The 17719-nt window shown below is 37.3% G+C and overlaps 1 protein-coding gene across 1 annotated transcript; it reads right to left on the reverse strand.

The window, feature by feature from the left end:
* Nucleotides 1-1600: 1600 nt before the first annotated feature.
* ATP6V1G3 (ATPase H+ transporting V1 subunit G3) lies at nt 1601-17348 on the reverse strand. Its single transcript, XM_045536009.1, has 3 exons — nt 17216-17348; nt 8049-8149; nt 1601-1967 (listed from the first exon to the last, which is right to left on the reverse strand). Exons 1-3 carry the CDS (start codon nt 17295-17297, stop codon nt 1794-1796), a joined length of 357 nt encoding a protein of 118 aa, XP_045391965.1. The 5' UTR covers nt 17298-17348; the 3' UTR covers nt 1601-1793.
* Between the last annotated feature and the right edge of the window lie 371 nt (nt 17349-17719).

Consider the following 17719-nt stretch of genomic DNA (forward strand, 5'->3'; position numbering starts at 1 on the left):
TGACACCCAACTCTGGCCTCTTTCTCCTGGGCTTGGCACCACTTAGCTTCTGAGAAATACTTCCGACTGGCTTTAAAGTATTTCTGTAGTGCTTAGGGCCTAAAAATCATCCTATCTCCTACGCAGGCTCGGAAATTTATTATTATCTTGGATGTTCCAGATAATATATTCAGGCTTTCACAACCAGAAAATTGATATCTTGATGGTTTTCATGAGATAAGACAGAAGACTAAATCTTTAGGATATAAGACAAATCACAAGGCTATACAGTTTTACTCATTGTTTTATATATCTCAGCTCTGTAGGGAGAGAGTAGATGAATTCTCCAAGTCTGTGTTGAAGTAGAAATCCTCCGTGGTCGTCCTCATTTTAGGGAGACAACTTTACTTGATTTCCTCCCCAGCTCCTCAAAAGCATGAAGGGCCGTGTTCCTAGGAACAGTTGGTACCTTTCTGTTCTTTAATTGGGGGATCAGTTTTCCTTCTAGTCAGTGGAGAAATCTACCGTACAAGACCAATGAATTAGTTTGCTTTTCCTTGCCTTAAAAGTTGGAAAAATAGAGAAACAAACAGAATCCAAATTTTCTTCCTTTTACCTAATGTGAAAATAAAATTGACTTTTTCTGAAATAGTAAAATATGTGATAAAATTTTAACTTTTTATACTAAAAAGAAACAGTGATGCTAGTAATCTAAAATAATGATCAATTCAAATCATTTCAGTTTATACTTGGAATTAATTATATGAATAGTTTGGGGACAATTAAACTTTACTAATTAAATTTTGTTTAGACTGGAATTAAAATTTGTTTGCATATATTATTTGCAAATCAAGGATTTTATAGCATTCATGATTCTTAAAGATGCAAATATAGAAACTTTCCAGGGAAACAGTTTGGTAAGAAGTAGGGAATGTAGACACTGGAGTCATGTTGCCTGGTTTAAAGCCCGGGTAATTCCGGGCAAGTTCCATTGACTCGGTTTCCCATTTTGTAAAACGGGACACTAGTACCTGCCTGCACAATAGGATTGAGATAATTTGGACGTTGCACTAACAAAGCACTTAGTGCTTAACAAGAACTTAGCTTCGCTATTACTAAGCTAAGGATTAGTGTCACATTAACCTGGTATATATCTTGGGAGTTTTCTTTCTTCTTTTTTTTTTAAACAAAAATATTTGTGCTATCAGCTTATTTCCCATTAACTTTTTTCCTTTAAAAATATACTGAAAGAGAATAGCATCGAGTTAGTTGAGGTTAGGCAGATAGAATGGTTATAGAACCCATCATTCTTCATCCATTTGTCTCTGTCTGTCTGTCTTATTGGTTTCCCTACTGATTACTGAATTAAATAAAATCCTTGATGTGCTCATTTTAGATCAGTATAAGAGTCATAATTATATCCAACTTTAAAAATTATCTTTTAACAACCACAATTAAAAGCATACTTTCTAAATTAATGAAAAGGAGAAGAAATTTTTTTAAAAAACCATACCCACAAATAAGCTGTCATGACCATGTTTTTCTTTCAAGTATCGAAAAATATGTTACTTTACATTCTTGACCTACTCCAAGTTAAATGGCAAGGTCATAAGTATTACCAGGAAAGACATGACAACGGTTTTGCTTTTCTGTTTGTTTGTTTAATTTAGTACCCATGTGTGAATTACGTCATACGTTATCTGTAGATGTCCAGTAAATTTTAGATTAGCATTTCAAATTCTTTAATAGAAACATGAAGCGATATGCAACCAGGTGGCAGCCACACACCTTTCCTTGAACAGCATGATGTACATTTAGCTGGTGGCTCTATAGTTCACGTGGATTTCTGGATTCATGTCACAGACCATGCTCAAGAGCTGTTGCATTACACTTTCCATGTGCTTGTCATAGCGTCCATTCAGTTCTTGTATCTTCCCTCGTGTTTCTTCTTCTATTTCACCTGAGAGGTTACTTTGAGAACCCATTATCTACCAAAACAAAACAGAATGCATATCACATTACAATTTATTGTTTTATGAGTTAAATTTGTCTAGCCTATTTATTGATGATTGTTCTATGGGGTATACATTATGTATTCTTTTTTAGAATTTTTTTTTCCAAAGAACAGATAAGATTACCAATACCGTGAGTGAAAGGATAAATTTTCCTTAAAAATGGAAGCTGGCCATAGCAGGTTACTTTCATTTCTAACTGACTCCTACGTGGTACAAATTGAATACAAGTTTACAATTGTTATACCATGCTCAGAAGTTCTTTTCCAACATATCTTTCATGTATTTGTAATTGTTTCTATTCAGTTCCCATATCTTCCCTAGTGCTTACTTTCTGAATTACAAGTCTGGAAAATAAAATTGAAAGATACCATTAAACCTACTTTTGTTGGTTTTTAAAGATCAACTAGCTGACTTTCCTAGTTTTAAAATATATTAACTAATTAAGTCTTTTTTTTTCCCAGGAAGATACAGCTGTAATATGCCTTGTAAGACATTTTTACATGCACAAGTATATTTTTTTGGCTAATAGATATAATCTTGAAAAATTTAATGTAAATGTAATGTCTTTCAAATTGAGATATACTTACTTATTTAGTCACATTATAATTTTAGACACAGCTTAATATATCTTTCTGATTGTTCTTTAATTGGCAGTGATTTCCAGTATTTTCCATTAGCACCTTTTCCCTCTTAGCTGCTCTATTAAGGAATGATTTAATCAAAATATAATTTCACCAGGGAGTTAACAATTTAAAGGAATTCTATAGTGTAAAACTTTGAAAGTTATCCTTTACTAAAGGAAACAGTCAACTAATTTATCTTCTTTGTAAACTCAACTTTCTCATACATGGCACTGTTAAGGCAAGACAGCTGTTTTTTGTTTGTTTGTTTTTCTCTTCTGTGAGTGTTTAGGAAAAGTATGCATTTAGTTTAATCCAAGAGACTCCACTAATGATTGACTTCTACTTCAAGGTTGTTAGAATATTCTAAATTCTAGAATGTACATGATCTTACTGGGTCCTAAGCTTGAAATCAAATGTGATCTAGGGTATTGGGTTCAAGTTCTTTTCTGTTTACAGTACAGGCAATAAGGGCTTCTCAGTTCAAAGAAAATAATTTTGAGAAGATATACCTCCTAAGACATCAAATAACTTTTACAAAATAACATTTTGATATGTGGGTATACAAGAAGCAGGAACATATGGATAAAATTTCCCTTGCTAAGAAGTTGTTTAAAAGTAGAAAGAGCTACTTATCAAAATAATTCTACTGAGCTCAAACTTCTTCTCTTGAAATTTAGGGTCTTAAGTGGGATTCTATCAAACTCAAAAAAGAAAAAAAAAAAAATTTCTGACGAGTACATGGCAAGATGGGCACAGGATTGCTGGAGTTACTAGTTTTCTAAAAGAAGCCAGAAATGTGTTTTGTTTTTTTTTTTTTTAAAGTGTGACATCTCTTAATATTTTAACATTAGAAATTAACTCAACCTTTTAAAAAAACACGCTGTGGGGAAAAGAGAAAAGAAAAATAGGATCCAGGAATCAGACACAAGATGGCTGACCAGAGACATCAGCTGTCACATCGTCTCAGAAAGAATGAAGAGTTTTAGACTAAAAACAAAAACTGACCAGAAAGTGCCAGAACCTACCAGAGATTCCGTGGGAAGAAGGTGTGGAGCAGAGCAGGAAGGAGCACGATGCTGGCCGAGACCCACCCCAGGAGGCTCAGAGTTCAGTGAAAAGGGTAGGGGGGTGGTGTGTGTCTCCCTCCCTCACATCCCCGCAGTCAGCAGGATCCTGAGCCCTGGAGGGACTTTCTACCCTCAAGACCCCAAAAGCCGCTGCTGCCAGTGAACTGGGAGCTCCTCAGGACGAAGCCCCAGGCTGCCAGCCCCCTTGGGGCACTTCCAGTCACCACAGACCCCAGCCATCATGGCGGCACCACGTTGCTTCTCCACCTACTGAGAGCCTTTTCCTCCCCAGGGGCCTTCACACACTCAGTTTTCATCTTGCCTGTTCCCTCCCAAACATTTCCCAACTCTGGCCCGGACTGCAGCAGCCACCTAAATCCATTGTCTTTAGTAGTGAAAAATTAACGCGCAAACTGTTACGAAACTATAACCTTTTTTTCTTTGTAGCACCATTAAAAATAGTTATTATTAGGCCAGTTTAGTGCAAGTATTCTGTATGACTTCGGAAAAATTAATCTCAATCTTAGGTTCTTTATTTTAAACATAGGAATAATTTCACCCATTTGATGAGATTGTTGTAAAATGTAAACAGATTCATGAGTGCTATGTGCGCAGAGAGAACAGTAGTGTCTGATAAAAATGTGACATGAGCCACAATGGCCAGCCATATATATAATTTTAACTCTCCTAGAAGCCACATTAAAAATGTTAAAGAAACAGGTGTAATTAATTTTAATAATCTATGTTATTTAAGCCAAAATATTCAAAATATTTTAAGGTACAATCAATATAAGTATCATTTAATTCTTTTTTTCGTACTAAGTCTTTGATATCTGGTATGTATTTTACACTTACAGCACCTCTTAATTTGGACTAGCTACAGATCAAGTGCTCAGTAGCCTTAGGTGACGTGTCTAACATATTGGACCATGCAGCAATGGAGGGCAGGTATTAGCATTTGTTGTATTCTTCATGTGGTTTGCTAAGACAACATGGTCATTTTCTGCAGAGAGTTATCATAAAGATGGTACTAAGCACAGAAGCTTTGCGTTGAGCAAGTAATCGGTAATTGTTAGTGATAATTATTATAATTTTTCACTGATTGCCCATCTTGAACTTTCTGAATTTTTCTAGTGCATATTGCACTTTCAGAAACATTGTAATACCATTGTAAATACCCCATAATTCCGTTTCATCCTATATAAGTAAATATATTATTTCTAAGTTTATCAAATGGTCAATAATTTAAGTATCCACAGTGATTCCTAGACAGTATTATAATAATGAATAATCATACACTATTTTAAATGGCTTTCCTGGGGAAGAATTCCATACATTGATATCTGTAGGCGGACTGTTGATTTAACCCACATAGGAATTTAAATGAATGAATACAAGTTCCACAAAGGCAAAGATCAGTGTAGATGCTCGATATATATTTGTTGACCTGAGGAGAATGAGCAGGTTCCCCAGGTATTACAGAGAACTTACCTGTGTTCTGGTGCCCGTGTTGGCCGCAGCCTGTTACCTGGATGTTTGGGACACTATATAAATTAGAAGTTGATCATTGTGTGACAAGTACTGATACAGTTGGTCAAAGGGTAACATTTAATGACTTCTCCATGTTAGTTTTCAAAACTTCAGTTGAGGCTGACGTGTATAGCTTTGCAGCACAATGATTGATGGTGACGGTAAGATCTTTGAACATTCAATAAATTTTCTTATAAGTTACTCAAATGTTCCAGTTTACGGTAAGGCAGAGCTTCAGGTCCCAGCGTCATAGGCAAAACAAAATTTTATGCTCTCAATTTGTTACTGCCTCAAGGAAACAAAATGCTCTTGAGATATGAATTCAGAAAGAAAGATTCAAGACATAAAAATCTTCAGTATGCCCAAGGCAACAATTTTTTAGCTTTTCTATTTAGATTCATGGTCTAACTTTCCCTTGTATTAACAACAGATTTAATTTTTCACTGCAGTCCAGATCTCTTCTTAGTAATATAATATCTTCTTCAGTAAAAGATGTTATATTGGGTAGCAATGATAAACAAGGAATAAATAAATCTCTGATAAAACAATATTTGTTGAAGTGCAATCCAAGTTGGGATATTTGTTTCTGTTTGATAAGTCAGGGAATTTGAAAAAACACATACAAAAGCAAGAGCTAAAAAAAAAACCACACAAAAAAAGTAACATCAACGTACAACACCCACAGCAGGCAGGAAACTGGTTTCTTGGGTCTCCTCCCAGACCTCCTAATTGCCCTGGGTTAATGAGGATGCGATTTAACTGGAATGGCAACATGCCTGACATATGGAGGTCATGCCAGGGAAAGAAGATCCGTGCTAATGGTTTTTCAATATGCTTGAGGTAGCCAAGGCTTGAACACGCTGACCTTTCTCCATGAGCTTTGGATCAACTAGCTGTAAAATTGGCTTGGAGCTCTAATTATGAGAGTGACGAGGAGTTTTAATTATTTAATTATTATCCAAAGCAGAGAACAAATATCCTGAACCAGATATACGTCTGATAAGGTTCTTCTTGAGAAGAAATATTTGAAGAGATTTAACTCAACCACTTTCTGAAATTATGATCAGTTTTGTTATTACTTAAAAAATAGAAATAACTATCATATCAGAAATAGCCTACACAGGGTAGTCAAACACGATTAACGTTAAGGTTGATTATTTTCTCAGGTCCTAATATGTCACGGTTATAACCCGATTCAATAGGAAAGGTAAAGGCAAAGCAGAAATGTGAGTTCTTCTTCTTTTTTTATTATTTATTTTTTTTTACCTGGGTCCTCATGCAAGCCAAGTCAGTTATTCGTTCTTTCAAAAAATACTTATTACATACCTATTATAATGCAGACACCACTCTAATGCCTAAGTAAACAAAAGATAACAAAACAAAATAAAGAAACTGCTGTTTTGGTGCTTACAGTCCAGAAGGAAAGAGAGGCAATAAGCAAAAAAAAAAAAAAAAAAAAAAAAAAATATCAGATAATGATGAGTGCTATGAAGAAAAAGAATGGACTATAATATAATACTTTCCTTTTATTTATGAGAGACGTAATTTCAGACAAGGTGATTGAGAAGAGGCCTAACAATTGAACAGAGATCAAAAAAAGATAAGTGTGCCTAAAAGAAAACAATTGCAGGAGCCAGAGTGGCATGTGCAAAGGCCCTGTGGCAGTGGCATGTTCTGGCTGTTGGAGGAAGAATAGAAAGACCACTATCGCTAGACTAGAACTCGTAGAGACTAGGAAGAATGTGGTTAGAGAGATAGCCAAGGGCCAGTCAGGGAGGGCTGTATAGACTTAGAATTTTAGGATTTCTTTTTTCCAAATACTGGTAAGAAGAATTTATTTTTGCTGAGTGGTCCACTTTATTCTAGAATGGACTTTTTATTTTAAGAAAGATCCCACTACAAAAGTTTTTCTTACCATGGGGTCCAATTTATCTGATCCTGTATAAGCATCTCACCTATTATCACTAAAATGAAAGTTGTAAATAAAGAGGATTTCTAAACTGCTTGGAATTCATTGGCAATGTCAGGTTTCTGCATGCACACTGCACAGAGCTTTATCTATGTTTTTACTGAGGCAAAAAGAAAATATCATATAAATATAAACTTTAATTATGACACAGGGAGTTTAGCACTTTCTATCCTTTAGTCCATGTTGCAACATGGAAAGGAAGATACTGGCTTTGAAAATTTGATTCCTTATTTTTTACACTAAAGTGTAGATATTTTTCTAAAAAATGCCAGCATAAGAAAAATCATTTCTTTACCTCTAAATGAAAGATTTATTGAAGGAGCCAGCCAGTTGCAGAGGAAATCATAAGGATTCCTTTTCAGCAATTTGTGACAATATCTACCTTAATCATTTGTAAATCTTGGATCCACCAAAGAAAATTTGTCCTAACAAACTCCTTCCATATCTGAGCATTCAAACACTTTTTTATTGATTCTACCAGTAAAATTAGTCGACAAAAAGATATGTTTTCTGAAGTGTTTTTTTCTTACTAAAACGTGTTAATCCATCGTCTGTGGTAGGAATGACACTTTAACCAATCCCTTCAATTTGTTTATTTGAGGATATGATTTTTAATGTATGCTACATATACATAGTAACGATTGATTGACCTTTGGTCTGACAAATTAAAAATGCCTTAAGAGTGAAAAATGTACAATCAGTAGTTGTGTTATGTTTAAGATTTAGTTGGATGTGCGGCGCTGCTTGAATTGTCTCTGCGCAGTCCCAGCACAGATTTCCCTCCTGACCGTCTGCTCGCACCCGATGAACATCAGTGTCTTATCATCTGTTCTGGACCAAAATCAGTGCAGACGTCACTGCTTACCTTCGACTGCTTCAGTCGAAACTCCTTCTCTTTCTGCATCCTGTACTGGTCAATTTCTGCCGTTGCTTCCTCCTTAGCTTGCTTCAGTCGCTTCCCTTTTCCTGAAAATTGACAGTGGTATAGAAGGAATGATATTTCCTTTTCATATACATAGAACTGCAAACTTAAATTAAAAAAAAATTGGGTGAGTTTTTCATTCTATTTTTGATGATTTTTTTTTTCTAGAATGGCAAACTTTATTAAAAAAACAATAGATACTACAACATTTCTTACTTTTCCTATTGAATTCTTTAGGACATGGAAATGACAAATTTCTTTCGCACTTAACATGTTTAAATAAAATATCTCCCCACTGACGCACAGCAGTAATGTCAGAGAACAGATTTTAGCTGTCAGTTGCTTGAAAAGACATTATTTGGTCAGATTTTCTCTCTTGATTTGCTGCCAGGAATCCTTCAGTCCACCCCAACTGGATGCTATTTAACGCTGGCAGGCCTCCAAAATTGCGACAAACATGCAACTCAGACTCTATCAAACTGACTTACAATTTTTTTAAACATTTTATTAGGATTTTTTCTTACCATTTGTTGACTCTAGAATGTCTGATTAAGCCCCACAATACATCAAAGTAGATTTTTTTTGTAGTAGTTTTCTCTGAGGGGGACTTGAAAGTGGCTGTAAACCCAATTTTTTTAATGGTTAGGAGATTTAGGTAAGTACCCCCTTTTCTTTTATTAAGAGCAAAGGTGTAAGCCTTAAGCTATAGCAGACAACATAAATGAAAGTTTTAGACAAACACGATGCTGTGGCAATCATCAGCTAAGCACGTGAGCTTTTGACAGCCTGAATAAGTTTTGAGGGTCACAGATTAATATTAATTGCCGCTGTATCCCCACTCTCTGCCACCTTGGGGCTTAGGTACTAACGCTTTGTGATCATTACAACTTTAAAGAAACTCTGAACGGTGTTAAAATTCTTTTTTTCCTCTGAATCTATCGTCTTTCAATTTCAGTAAAATGCCCTCACTCTTGCCCATTTAATGCATTATAGTTTCTTCTCTTTGATAATCTCTCTTAAGTCTTTGCTTATGATTTTTGTCAGCTATTTGTCATATTGTGTAGACTTTGAACTAAATACATGTGTGTGCATTAAGTAGCATAAAAGAAAATCTTAATATAAATTTTTATCTTTCATTTGCCATTTACATACTTTTGTAGCACTTGAGTATAGGATGTTTCTAAATTTCTGTCCCTTCTGGGTATGACTTGTTTCCCCAGTCACTGTATATATGTGGAATAAAGACAGAGTCGCTAAATTACAAGTGGAAATACGTCTCTTAATGTCTATCACCTTTGAAAGGAACTGCCTAGCCTTCATTCAGAACTGGCTAGACCTCATTTAACTCTCCTTTACTTCCTTTAAAATCCAAGGTCTGGTGAAAACTAAATACTCTTCTGATGCTTGAGGCTTAATGGAACATTAAGAGCAAGATTATCTTTTTCTGAATTAATGCTCATTACCACTGTTTATACTGATTTCTTCATTCTCTATAGTTCTAACCAATCTGTCGCAGCTAAGCATATACTGTTCACAGAGATTCTCTGTGAACAGAACAAATAGATGACACGTTGGTAGGAAAAACTATTCCTTGGTTCCCAGCCCACTTTCTTATCACTGCTTCTCATTTACATCAGGGCAAAAATACAGAATCTTAATGTATTAAACATTGTTTTTAGTAATAATGGGTTGTAGGATATATAATTATTTTATAAAGTAAATCACATGCATCATTACTCTCCATCCTAATTGCATAATATGTAAAAATATTGGGTTTAAAGTTACGACTCTCTAGCACATTAAAAAATAAGAATAGGCAATGTTGCGTGTGCCCTGTCCCTGAGCAGAGTCTAGCACTCCACGAAAAGGCTGTACATTAGCTCCATCACACAGTGACAGGCTCAGAGCGTGTCTGTGATTCCCTTGTCATGGCACCAGCCACCTGCTGGTTCTCATTCAATTAAATAAGAGAGCCACAGGGAAATGGCTGCTGGCGCAGCAATTTTCTGGAAAGACTCAGCAGCTGGCGCTGCGTGAGAGCCTGCATATGCTGCACCTGATTTAATCCGGCGGAAGGAACCGGAGCCTGAAGCCTCCTGTTCTGTCAGAGGTGAAGCAAAATGCGTGCGTCAAACCCACTCATGTTAACCTCTGGCTTCCTCCTCTCTCTGTAAGAGGATTGCCAAATTTTAAAATTTTACCCATTTCTTCTTAAGCATTAAAAACATGACTACTCTGAACTAAAATGGGAAAAAAGGACATTTGGGCTGATTTTCAGGTGATTTGAGGGGAAAGGATTACAAAATCAACTTGGAGCAGGTTAAAACTGAACTCTGTGCAGGAGACAAAGGGTAATGCTCAAAATTGGGAAGCTTTCAGCTTCCTAGTTAGGATGGGCCGTGTGAACCGAGTGTTCCAACATTCAATAAATCCTTGAGATGCAGACAAACCTATTGCTTGGATTGCTAAATTTGTTTTAGATTTTTTTTTTTTGATAGGGAAGGCATGATTTCATTTATCATCTCAGAAGGGAATCAGAATTATATACTAGACACCACTACAATAAAACATTAGAAACTTTGCCACTTTGAACAAGTTATTTAAAATTTCTGAGACTGAGTTTTCTTATCTATTAAATAAAGCTAATACTTACTGCAAAGATTTATTGGCAGGATTAGAAAAAATGTATATGAAATACCTGACAAAGAGTAGTTAATTATTTTTAAAGATTATTGGGAAAACAGGCCTAATTCCTAGGGCCTTTTGCAAATAAGGAAGGCAGTAAGTAAAGCTCGAGTTTGAATAAAGTCCTCAGGCGGTCAGTAGAGAAGCCTCTGTCGGCTTCCCTGAGGACATCCAAGCGGAGGTATTCAGAGGGCAGCAGGATAGACAAGTCTGGAATTGAGGAGGAAAATCTGGAATGGAGACAGAGATTTGCATGTCAGTCATCTGGATTTGTGTATGTGCTAGTCATAGCAATGGGGTTTGGACAGCAATCAAGGGAGAGTGTACAGAATGGGGAGAAAAGAGGGCTAAGGTCTCTACCTGGGGGAATAATAACACTCAACAAACAAGAAAAGGAAGCAGAGCTTCAGGAGGAGCCTGAGAGTAGCAGTCAGAGAAGTAGAGGAAACCGAAAGGGACAAGAGAACATTCCAAGAAGGGTGTGGTTAATAGTATCAAATGGTACAAAGCACTGAAATGAGACATTGAATCAACATTACTGGATATCTGCTAGGTGCCTCACAGTACTATAGATCTATGGCTGTAGCAGTGAAGGCCGCAGATTTCTTGTTCGCATCGAGTCTGCATGCTAAATGTAGCTGGAGAAATAAAAATAGAAACAAAGAAGTGGCCTCTCCCTTGGTGCCAGTGACTACAACAGAGCTTCTCTTGCTCTGATCTATTTCCTGTCAGCCCTCCACTTCTTGGATGTTTTACTTGTATTTTCCTTATTAAAAATATAAGAAGCAGTTTTGTCTAGGTCCTGGACTGAATATAACCAAATACTATTAATAGATGAAAATGTTCCATGGTTATTATTTTAATATTACCCACTCGAAGAAATGAAAGTCCAGTATACTTACAAAGACCCTGTTAGTCTGTGGACTGTAAAGGAAGAGGAAGTATTTACAGGCCTACAAAACATGGCAAGACGGGGCTGTGAAATTCTCATTTAGCAACTTTTATTTTATTAGTTTATTAGAAGTCATATCTTTATGAACCAAAACATCCACTTGCATAGTGAAGAATTTATTAAATCAAGGTGCTTGTTTAAATAATTCAGAATATATGCATATTTGTAAACAAACAGGTGATTTGCTGATTTAGAAAAATTATTTATGATTGGCATCCTAGAGAGCCGCAAAAACTAATCTGCTTTATAATCTTATCTGATGTGTTATCTAGAAAGTACAAATATCTTAAGTATTTATTTTGCACCAAAGTATAATTCAGTGAAAGACTTCATAAAGTACCCTGCTTAAGAAATCATCAGTACTTTACTATTTTGCTGTTCTTTTAAAAATTTTATTTATTTATTTTTGTAGAGACAGGGTCTCACTACGTTGCCCAGGCTAGTCTCAAACTTTTGGTCTCAAGCAATCCTCCAGCCTTGGCCTCCTTGTTCTTTTCAATAAAATTCTTTTTATTGGGTTTGGGAGGATATTAGCAGCTAACAATTGCTGAGCACCTGCTCTGTACCAAGTGGTGTTTTAAGTCTTTCATAAGTGTCAACTCAGTTAATTACGACAACAAATCCATGAGGTAGGTATTATTTACATCTCCATTTTGAGGTTCCTTCCTCCACGCTGAGGAAACAGGCACAGTGAGGTTAAGAATGACCTGCCCCAGGTCACAGGGCTAGTAAGAAGCAGAAGCTGGATTTGCAGAGCAGCTCCAGGGAGTGAGCTCTGACCGCACTATCTTGATAGAAAACTAGAGAAGTGTGTCCTTCACTTCTATTATGATTGTCTACAGCTTTTAGGACATTTTTAACATACCTGCTTGTTTAGTTTTTCTCATCTCCAGATTTGAAGATTTACCTTTTTTTTTTAACCATATCTTTCAGTCTATATCCTGTAATGCAATTTGTAAGTTTTAGTTAAGCATAAGCCATTTTCTGCAGCTTCTAAAGTCAAAGATTGAGTGTTTGTTTGTGGGAGAGGTTGTAATGCATGTTTAGAAATGATTCAGGAATGTGGGTTCTTTACGGGATGCGGGGCTGCAGGCGTTGGAGCATTTCAGACCAGTGTTAATGCACAGATGTAGAGTCTTACGTTTGTAATGGGTGTAAATGAAATAGATGCTGCTCTTTAAAAAGGCCATAAACAAAAGTAAAAATGTTACATGTTTCAGAGAAACACAAGCCTCTGTTCCTCCTGTTGATGATGGTACCTTGAATTCCTAATCTCATTCTGATTAAAGGTTCAGTTCCATAGCCCAAACCTGGAGCCCCAGGGCAGGTCTCTGATGTTCCTTATTAAAAATATGGCCTGGCCGGGCGTGGTGGCTGGCTCATGCCTCTCATCCCAGCACTTCAGGAGGCTGAGGGGGAAGGATTGCTTGAGGTCAGGAGTTGGAGACCAGCCTGAGCAACATAGCGAGACCCCGTCTCTACAAAATATTCAAAAATTAGCCAGGCGTGGTGGCGTGCACCTGTGGTCCCAGCTACTCAGGAGGCTGAGGCAGGAGGTTGCTTGAGCCCAGAAATTTGAGTTCGCAGAGAGCTATGATGACAACATTGTACTCTAGCCCGGGCAACAAAGTGAGATCCTGCCTCAAAAAAAAAAAAAAGGTAACTTGTCTTCTACCAATGTACTCACTTTTCTGTTTTGATGAGTGAACAATTTATTAAGCAGAATGTTAACTCCAAGTAAGATCATTTAAAGTCGTGCAAACCTACTGTGGTTTCATCTAAATTCAACCAAAGAGTGAGGCTGTCTTGCACATAAAAACGTGTGTGAAAGCTTTAACTAAGAAATGTATTTTAATCTGTAATCAGTGAACAGAGGGAAATATCTGAGCATTTCCAGTCATCTTAGCAGAAGTCCAGTTCCCCCCCACTACAGGAAAGGCAGACCCAGAACTTACGGCAGGGTGTAAAGGAACGAAGCGAGATTGTTTATTCTATTCCATCTCTGTCGCTATCACCTCACCTATTGTACAAATACATATAACATCTATTAAAAATAAAAATAATTCTATTTAGTTTGTATTCTGCTTTATTATCTTACGTATATTTTCCTGATTCCTAAAGCATCTTGGTCATATATATATATATTACAACTTCTGTTTTTATTTCTTTAGAAAAGAAGACTGAAATTCAAAGATGCTAAATAACAGATTAATATAAAGAATCATAGATTTTCAACTCAAGCTGATGCTTTTTTTACTCTGCTGCCTCATGGCCTGACTTGTCAAGCCTGCCCACAGTCCTGCCCACGCTCCTGTCAGCCGCTGTCTCTGGGCAGCTGCTGGGTGTCTGCAGAGCAGAGGCCTGCACATCCCACCTCTGCAGACCTAATGGCCTTCCGGAGAGTTCCTACGTCAGGTCCCTAATCCCTTCTCTGTGTCCCTCAAGGCAAAACATTTATGCCATAGACTGTATTATGTAGCAACTTCTCGGATCTGAGGCTGTCCTCCTTAATGGAATATATTAATATTTTTACAGCATAATATATGAAAATACTGCTACCTTGTTAATCTTATATTTTTCTAAAATGATTAACATGTGAATTGCTGTTCTCTCTTTCTCTCCCCCCTTTCTCTCCTTTCTTCCTTCCCCCTTTATTTTTTTTTAATTTTTTCCCCCTTTATTTTTTTAAAAGAAATATATATTTAATAGTTCTGCTCTAGCGCTCTTTGTGCAAGTGTCTGAGAGACTTTCAAATAAATGGATTAAGAATGAGAAAGTGATCACAGACCTTCAATGCTGTTCGCTATTCTGACTCCTGCATCCTCATTGTGAATCTCTCTTCTGCCTTAAAAGGTCAGATTTTCAAACAAATCATGTTATCGGGGAAAAAGTAAAAATATATGGATTTATTACAATGATGACTATCTGTTCCATTCGTGTCGTTATTCTTTTCTCTTTTTTTAAATAGTCATTTATGCATTTATCTCACCGGGGAGTTCTTTAAGGAAGCATCCATGTCTATGCATCAGTGTGTACATCAAAGCAGCTTGGAATTAGTAGGCAGCCAGTAAATACTAACTGAATTAAATAAACAAATGGAATAAAAACTCCGGAAATATGAGGGGAGGTGTAACAAACCAATATATAAGGTAGCATTTCTGTAGAATGCTTGAGTTGGAGGTGGTGCTGTTGTGACTATAAACTGCCACCTGCTGAGAGCTACGTGGGAAAACAGTTTCTATCTGGTGAAAATTGTCCTCAAAGCCTGTGATTTCGTAGGCAAAAGACATATTCTCTGTAAAACTGAGTGCAAAGTTTATTTGTTGAAGGTCAAAATATTTTCTAGAATATTTCTAAATCCTGGGTATTTATTATTAATGGTTGAATAGTCTACTTGAATATTCCTGGACAAAGACATGGTAAACTAAGTAGAAAGTATACAAGTATTTTAAGTTCATGGCAAATAAAATGAACAAAATACAATATGTATTTTTTAATACTGATTTCTGAGGACAGATGGCCCGAGCACAGCGTATTAACTATAGGAAAGGAAAAGAAGTTTGGCTTTGTCTTTATTGTGGAATTTAAAGCTAGGTTGCCCTTAGTAGCTTCCACTCCCAAACAACTTGCATAATTAGCAATACTTTTCTTCTCTAATGACTTCAAAAAAAAGGAGAAATAGTTGGTAAAAATTATTTGAATCATGCAATAGTATTGATTATATATGTGCTCAGTGATGTCATTTTGTTTTTCCCATAAAGGAAACAAAGGCAACATAATTATCACATCTTAAAATAATTTGGTCTTCTGTTATAGAAGTTTTAAATGTTGTTAAAGAAATTTGAATAAAAAATAAGGGAGTTTTCTAAACTGTTTCAACCAGCAGGTACAGGACTGCTTTTTTTTTTCTACAAAATTACTCTTCATTCCTACCATCTTGCAATCATTTGCACAGTTTGTTGTAGAAAAAGAAATTGAGAAATAGGTAAGGTTTGTCTTCACTGTCTTCCTCTTTCCTTTCCTCTTCTGTCACCTCCACAAGAAGGCTTTTCCGTTTTTGCTGTTGATGCCCACGTTGCTGAGTGTTCAGGAAATCAATTCATCTTAAGAAAGGGAGATGATTTTACCTGTGGTTGAAAACTCCAGTGGACTTAGGAGTACCTGTCTTACTTCTTTCTTGCTTTGTAATGTACTTTCCTCATTTCATTCAATACATTTAAATAAGCTTTTGTCAGCACCTGCTTTAATCCTGTCACTACATTCATCCAAAGAGTTGCATCAGCTACATTTTTAAGCTGTGAGCCCCCTATCGTGCCAGACTTTGAATCTGACTGCACAGGCAGAGCACACGATTATGAGGAAGGTTAATGGCACTACAGATCGTTGTGGATTAAATTATGGGGTGACATGCAATGGGATAGTGGAAAAAACAGCAGCCTTGGCCTAGGGAATCTGAAACATGTTTTTTAATTATAAAAATTATGCAAATTTTGTATCATGTAGTTGTTAAAATCTTGGCTTGCAAATCAGACCTTGTCTAAATCGTTTCTCTACCATTCACTCTCTCTATGACTTTGGACAAGGTATATAACTTCTGTGAGGATCACTTTCCCCCTTTGCCATAATGCTTGTGAGGAGTAAATAAGATAAGCATTGAGCATGGTGCCTGGCAAAATATTTTCTATTTTTTAAATATAACCTTGGGCAAATCACAAATTCTCAGTTTCTACATACATAAAAGGGGAATAACATTAATACCTTATTCATTTGGCTATTGTTGATATCAGAGAGAATAGGAAAGGGGGTGGAAGTTAACTGAGGACATTCTATATGTAAGTATATAGACAGAGGACTAAATAAAAAGAGGGCCTGTAGTCCCAGCTACTTAGGAGACGGAGGTGGGAGGATCATTTGAGCCCAGGAATTCAAGCTGAGTGTGGACAACACAGTGAGACACTATCTCAAAAAGATAAATAAAAAAAATAAAAAGAGTTAGAAAACAGGAATAAAAAAGAAATGTTTTTAAATATTAGAAATTAAAGGCTATCAAGAGAGGGATGAGAGTGAGCTATGAACTGTTATTCCAGTTTCATGGAAGTGGAGGCTGATGCTTACAAAAGAGAAGTAATTTGCTCTCCAGAGTCGGCCTGGGACTTGTCTGTCTCTCAGCCGCTTTGCGACACGGAAACCCGAGCGGCGGGGGCGTCGCGGGGCCGCAGGGCCAAGGTTTGCGCTTCTGTCCCCGCAACCTTGGCGCGCTCGCCCTTCCCACCCCGCGCGGGCCCCTCCGCAGGCTCCGGTCCGAGAGTCGCCCCGCCGCGCTGATGGGAGCCTGGCTGGGCGGGTCCCGCCAACGGGCCGAAGTCCCGCAGGGAGAAGAGCAAACCAGAGCTTGACCCGAAACCTGTGCTCCTCCCACCGCAGCCCACGGCCTCTTTTGTGCGGGGACAAACCCGCTACAGGTGAGACTTACTCTTCTTGGCCTCTTCTAGCTTGTCCTTGGCCCTTTTTTCTGCCTGAAGGAGCTGCTGGATCCCCTGAGACTGGCTGGTCATGGTGGTGTCCTGCTCCAGGCCGGCGGCTTCTGTGACATCTGAGATGTGTCCTGTGCGCTTATCCGTTTAGAGATCACCGCATAGCTCAGTGTTGTGTCAACAGTGAGCTCCGAACACAGCTGTTCGCTCCAGACTGGCCTGCCTGGGCCCCAAGGAGAGCCCAAGGTGGAATCCAGAAAAGCAAGTTAAACCAATATGAAGATGTTGAAGATTGACCCTAGCTACCAACTTTAGCTCTTGTGTAAGAAACAGGGAGGCTTGACTGGGGTGTTGAGTCTACTTATAAAAAAATGAATCAGATACCTTCTAGAATATTAATGTCCTTCATCTCCCAAGACATATTGACATGTTCAGGGATTTCCTTTCCAGTTACAAGATCTTTCTTTGTTCTTTGTGTAGTTACAGGTATTTTTGTGTGTTTC

The sequence above is a fragment of the Lemur catta genome, chromosome 23 (genome assembly GCF_020740605.2).
Source record: "Lemur catta isolate mLemCat1 chromosome 23, mLemCat1.pri, whole genome shotgun sequence".
NCBI lineage: Eukaryota > Metazoa > Chordata > Mammalia > Primates > Lemuridae > Lemur > Lemur catta.

Coding starts and splice junctions, on each gene's coding strand:
- ATP6V1G3 (XM_045536009.1), bottom strand. CDS start 17,297: ATGACCAGCCAGTCTCAGGGGATCCAGCAGCTCCTTCAGGCAGAAAAA. Junction 8,150..17,215: donor GCTAGAAGAGGCCAAGAAGA/GTAAGTCTCACC, acceptor GTCAATTTTCAG/GAAAAGGGAAGCGACTGAAG. Junction 1,968..8,048: donor TTCGACTGAAGCAGTCGAAG/GTAAGCAGTGAC, acceptor TTGTTTTGGTAG/ATAATGGGTTCTCAAAGTAA.